The 4640-nt window shown below is 34.4% G+C and overlaps 1 protein-coding gene across 1 annotated transcript; it reads right to left on the reverse strand.

The window, feature by feature from the left end:
- Positions 1 to 3190: 3190 nt before the first annotated feature.
- Positions 3191 to 4112, reverse strand: LOC135125967 (RING finger and CHY zinc finger domain-containing protein 1-like). The gene is made up of 4 exons (XM_064051754.1): positions 3918 to 4112; positions 3697 to 3858; positions 3494 to 3649; positions 3191 to 3444 (listed from the first exon to the last, which is right to left on the reverse strand). Exons 1-4 carry the CDS (start codon positions 3978 to 3980, stop codon positions 3268 to 3270), a joined length of 558 nt encoding a protein of 185 aa, XP_063907824.1. The 5' UTR covers positions 3981 to 4112; the 3' UTR covers positions 3191 to 3267.
- Positions 4113 to 4640: the final 528 nt, after the last annotated feature.

Genomic DNA, 4640 nt, shown 5'->3' on the forward strand with positions numbered 1-4640 from the left:
AATGAACAAATTAAAAGAATCTCATTAGGTAACTTTCGGAGCTGCCTAGGAAAAAAATCAAAATTTTCATATCTGAAAAATTGGACTCTTGGGGAAGTTACTAAAAAATCCAGAAAATAATCTAGGACAGAAATTTTGACAAGCCGAATCGAAAAATATAGCACATTAATATTCTCTGACCAAACTTTTCCAAATAATCGGTTTCAAAGTATTTTTTTAATTTCCTTATTTTTCGTTTTGAAGATTCTGATAAAATTGAAGGATTTTTTCCAGATAATCAAACTGAAAACGAGTTTTGAAGGTCGAAACCAACAAAACTTTACAGGCGAAAGTGGAAAATTTCAGGGTAATCGTAACTTTTTTTTTAGGACTTGAATCCAACTTTGGAAAAACTGGTTGTCCAAAAATAATGAAAAAATCATGTTTGTTTAAGAATGGCGCATCTATCAGGTGAAAATTATTCCTAGTCGATTGAAAGAGGGTGGGTGGGCGGGGCTAGTACTTGCTAACATAAGTCTTATTTTGGCAAATGACATATCCTCTGAGAAAATAGGGGGCGGGTGGGCGGGGCTAGTATTATGTCCTTATTAATCTTATAAAAACTTGTGACATTTAAAGGTGTTAAATTGCAAAATTCCATAGTAACGATTCCTAAATCTACCCGAAATGTGCAAAATATGATTATACAGGTGGTTCAAAAAAATTAATGAATGTGTCAGTTTATTTTATTGATTAAATCAGGAACCGCTCACTCCATTTTCCCAGATTTTTTTTTTTTTTAACCAACTAAACTTAATCTAGCTTCCTTACCGCATGCTTTCACCCACCAAACCAAAATAACAGTGACTTTACCCTCTACCAAACAAGTCAACTTCTACCAACCTGCTCACTAGGTATTCTTCCGAAATTCCCTAGGTGAGCTACCAACTACCAAAAAAGAACTAAACTTGCACGTGGTTGCCTATGTTTAACGATTTTCTTAATTTGATTTTTTTAAATTCGAATTATTCAAATCCGACTTGGCGCCGTTGTTTTTTTTTTCAGCGCGAAATTTTAATTCAGATCTGTCACCACAGTACTAAATATGAAAGACTGCTATGAAATTGTACTGTTGGTTGCGTTTCGAATTTTTCAGGCGTGGAGTTTCTTGTATAAAAAGTTCTCGTACTTTCACTTTCGTCATTGTGGGTTGTTTATTTATCGAGAGTATAGAACGAAAACCCGATAAATAAGTGACGAAAATTCGAAAAACTACTTAAAAACTACTTTTCAATTTGGCCTTTACTACAGACCACAATTAAATTTTCCTAGTTATATATATTAGTTGGGTTGGTAGTTAATAAAAGGGAGGAAGCCTTTGTTTAACGACAATTAATCGTAACGACGACGCCGCCACAGTTTCCCCAACAAAATGAATTTTGACCCACGCTAACACATGCAAATTTGATTCATTCTTTGTAAATTCACGGATTATATTAGGATTTTAATCGTAAACTGGTGCTAACGCAATTTAACAGATTTAGATAAATCACTTGCTAGGAGATTTCGTGAAATTCACATAGTCAGGATTAAGTGTTTTGTTTAACAAACGTTACGAGAAGAAGATTTCTCTCCTTTTTCGCAACGTTGGATAATTATATCACTGAGGAGTTTTCCTCGCAACACCTGACGCATTTTGTGTTTATTTATCATGTGTTTTTTTTTTTGATAAGCAGTTCACGATATAAATCCTCAAAACAAATTGTTTTTTATAAATCTTTGCTAGTTTTTGTTTTGTAAATATTTTGTCGATGAACGTTTCCATGATATAAATTATCTGATGTCCAATTTTAATCTCACATAAGAATTATTTGCTGTTTAAAATTTCACAAGATTGTATGGCGAATTTAAATGTTGTTTATTGCTCTTTTGAAACTTTACACTTGTTCAGTTGTCGCTAATATCAGACTTATAAGAATTGAACATATAAATGGAATTGAGGTTAAATAACACAAAAACACATGGTGGAAGCGGAGTGCGCGGTTCCTAGTCGACAGTGCTTGCGATAGATAAAGTCACCGTCATGGGTAGGAGAACAGCCCCAACCGGGAGCCCCAAACTCCTTCTATTATAACGCTAATGTACCCTTCTACGCAGTTTATTTACGGCAGGGATGTGTAAATATAACTTAATTGATACAGTTCATATCAACAGTCTCATTAAAAATTAAAAAGGTATAATTATTTTTTTCATATTCATTAGTAGGTATATAGTTAGTGTTAGATATATCCAATTGTTATACTTTTATCGTTTCCATGGCCAATGTGATAAAAGTATGTATAAAAAGCACTGTATACACCAACAACTTTGTATTTTCATTTTGTAAAAGCACCTGTTTGCAAACATGAAGCATCACTTCCTTGTAAGTTTATTTTATTTAAAACGTGGTAGCTTTACCAACTTTGATTATTATTATTTTCTCAGAGGTTTGCCTTCGCGATTTTATTAATCTATTTATCGTTAGATGGAGGGGCTGGTGTTGATCGTAAATATGGTAGGTATAAATACTATCAATATTTAGTTGTAGTCATGATATAAAACAAATATAAAAATCGCTTGAACAAACGTCACACTCATTTCCAGTGTAGCAATTTTAATTTAATTTAATTAATTATTGAGTTTCTTGTGCCATAAAAGTTCGGATCTTCATTTATTTAACTTGTGACATGTTGTATTTTGTTTTTTGTTTTCATTTTTCTAATGTTTTACTAAACTTTGCAGTAAAAGTCTGTCGGTATTATGGCGATACAGAACCCGTAAAAATACCAAATGGGTAAGATTGTACTTCATACTACATATGTAAAACACATCAGCCACTTTTAACTCCTTGCCCATCTGGAACCATATTGGATTACCAAGGTTACAAAAAGACTGAATGTGTACCGTCAGAAGATACTAAGAAATGTCCACAAAAAGATGATCCATCGTATTTGGATAATGCGCTCAAAGAACTTTCCTCGCGCAATAAAAAGTCATAATTATGGATAAAGACATGGGTTTAGCGACAATTCCACTATATAATATTTATAACGTTCGCATTATCTGCATAAAACTAATATTTTGTGAATAAAGTTTGCAAATTCTAAAGAATATAGTCAGAACTTTGTTATGCAACCAACATTACACATCACTGTTTTAAAAATGACCACAATCACAACTATGCATTTATTTATTGCAAAACTGCCACAAACGTCATACAAATTAAAATCCTACACGGACTCAGAGACATCACACTTTGAACGAATCCTTGCAAATGGGGCACAACTTGTGTCCTGCCTTGTCCATATTCTGGAAACAAGTCTCGTGCAACAGGTGTCCACACTTTGGTATATGTAAATTGCTTCTAGAAGAATGCATATCTTCCATACAGATTGGACAATCAGTGTGTGATCTGTTCTCAACACACTACAACAAATCACATTTTCAAGTACTCATCACAAAAACTGGAATTTACCTTGTGGTTGCCTAGCATTCCAATCGAGAGACACATGTTGCAAACGTCACAATGGAAGAAGTTATCGCCGCCACCGACACGGCATATTCCACACCCTTCGCAGTGAAACTGGCCCTTATCTTCGTCGTCAAACAGATTACACTCCAGACAATAATACTGCAACTGACTGGTTACAATTTTTTTTTTATTTGGTACTTACATACCTTTCCGAATTTAACCTCGCAGCTGTAGCAGTTGTAGCGTACGTCTTGTCTCTCTCCACAGACCATGCAAACCACTTCTTTAACCGCTTTTCGATTCAGAGTGTGAGATTCTTGTTCGTCGTGACAGAAACGACAAGTGTAAATTTTGTTGCAACATGGAGTCTATAAAAAATAAAATAGGTGGTGAAGAACATGGTTTTGGTGGTACTGGTGGTACTTACCACTAATTTACACTTTCTTTGGTAGTGGTTACAGCTAAAGGCACAAGACAAAGCAGCCGCCATTGTTGTTTTGCGGGTTTGTATGATAACTGAGTAATGAGTGGATCACATATCAGCTCTACGTTAAAGCGCTGAATGTGTTTTTTTCTTTGTAATCAGAGATGTTTTTATTAGCGGGTTCGGAATTTTCGAGAATGATGGTTCGAGCGGTCGGGGATCATCGGGAATTTGCGGGACATCCCCGACGTGCTGATAGCGACGCTGATAACATTTATAGATAAGATAATGTTATCGTTGTTACACAAAGGAAACATGTGGTGATCATTTCGGAGTAAGTAAGATTATCCGAAGTCGATACGAAGACTGGTTTTCGAAATTTTCGAAAAAATTGACAATTCATTTTGACGATTTTGGAAAAATGGTAGGAATTTTCGAAAAAATTAAAGCCAGTTCTGGAGGTCGAAATGAACAACAGAATATTTTTATGTATTTTTTGAAGGTGTCCAGGAAAAAGTCAAAAACTTCAATTCGGTTTCAAAGTAAACTCTTTAAATTTCCATATTTTTGTTTGAAGATTTTGATAAAATGATAAGAATTTTCCAGGAAATCAAACTGAAAACTTCTGGAGGTCGAAACCAACAAAAGCTTACAGGCGAGTATCGAAAATTTCAGAGTAATCCTAAAATTTTTGTTATGGACGTGTTTAGCACAACTTGGAGAAAA

The sequence above is a fragment of the Zophobas morio genome, unplaced genomic scaffold (assembly GCF_036711695.1).
Source record: "Zophobas morio isolate AGI-343-1 ecotype UQ-CSIRO unplaced genomic scaffold, CSIRO_AGI_Zmor_V1 ptg000010l, whole genome shotgun sequence".
Lineage (NCBI taxonomy): Eukaryota > Metazoa > Arthropoda > Insecta > Coleoptera > Tenebrionidae > Zophobas > Zophobas morio.

What these genes read in the sequence shown, in the direction of transcription:
- LOC135125967 (XM_064051754.1), bottom strand. Translation starts at nt 3,980, where the DNA reads ATGGCGGCTGCTTTGTCTTGTGCCTTTAGCTGTAACCACTACCAAAGA. An exon ending in GCGAGGTTAAATTCGGAAAG is followed by an intron (nt 3,650 to 3,696) that starts GTATGTAAGTAC and finishes AGTCAGTTGCAG; the next exon opens with TATTATTGTCTGGAGTGTAA. An exon ending in GAATGCTAGGCAACCACAAG is followed by an intron (nt 3,445 to 3,493) that starts GTAAATTCCAGT and finishes GATTTGTTGTAG; the next exon opens with TGTGTTGAGAACAGATCACA.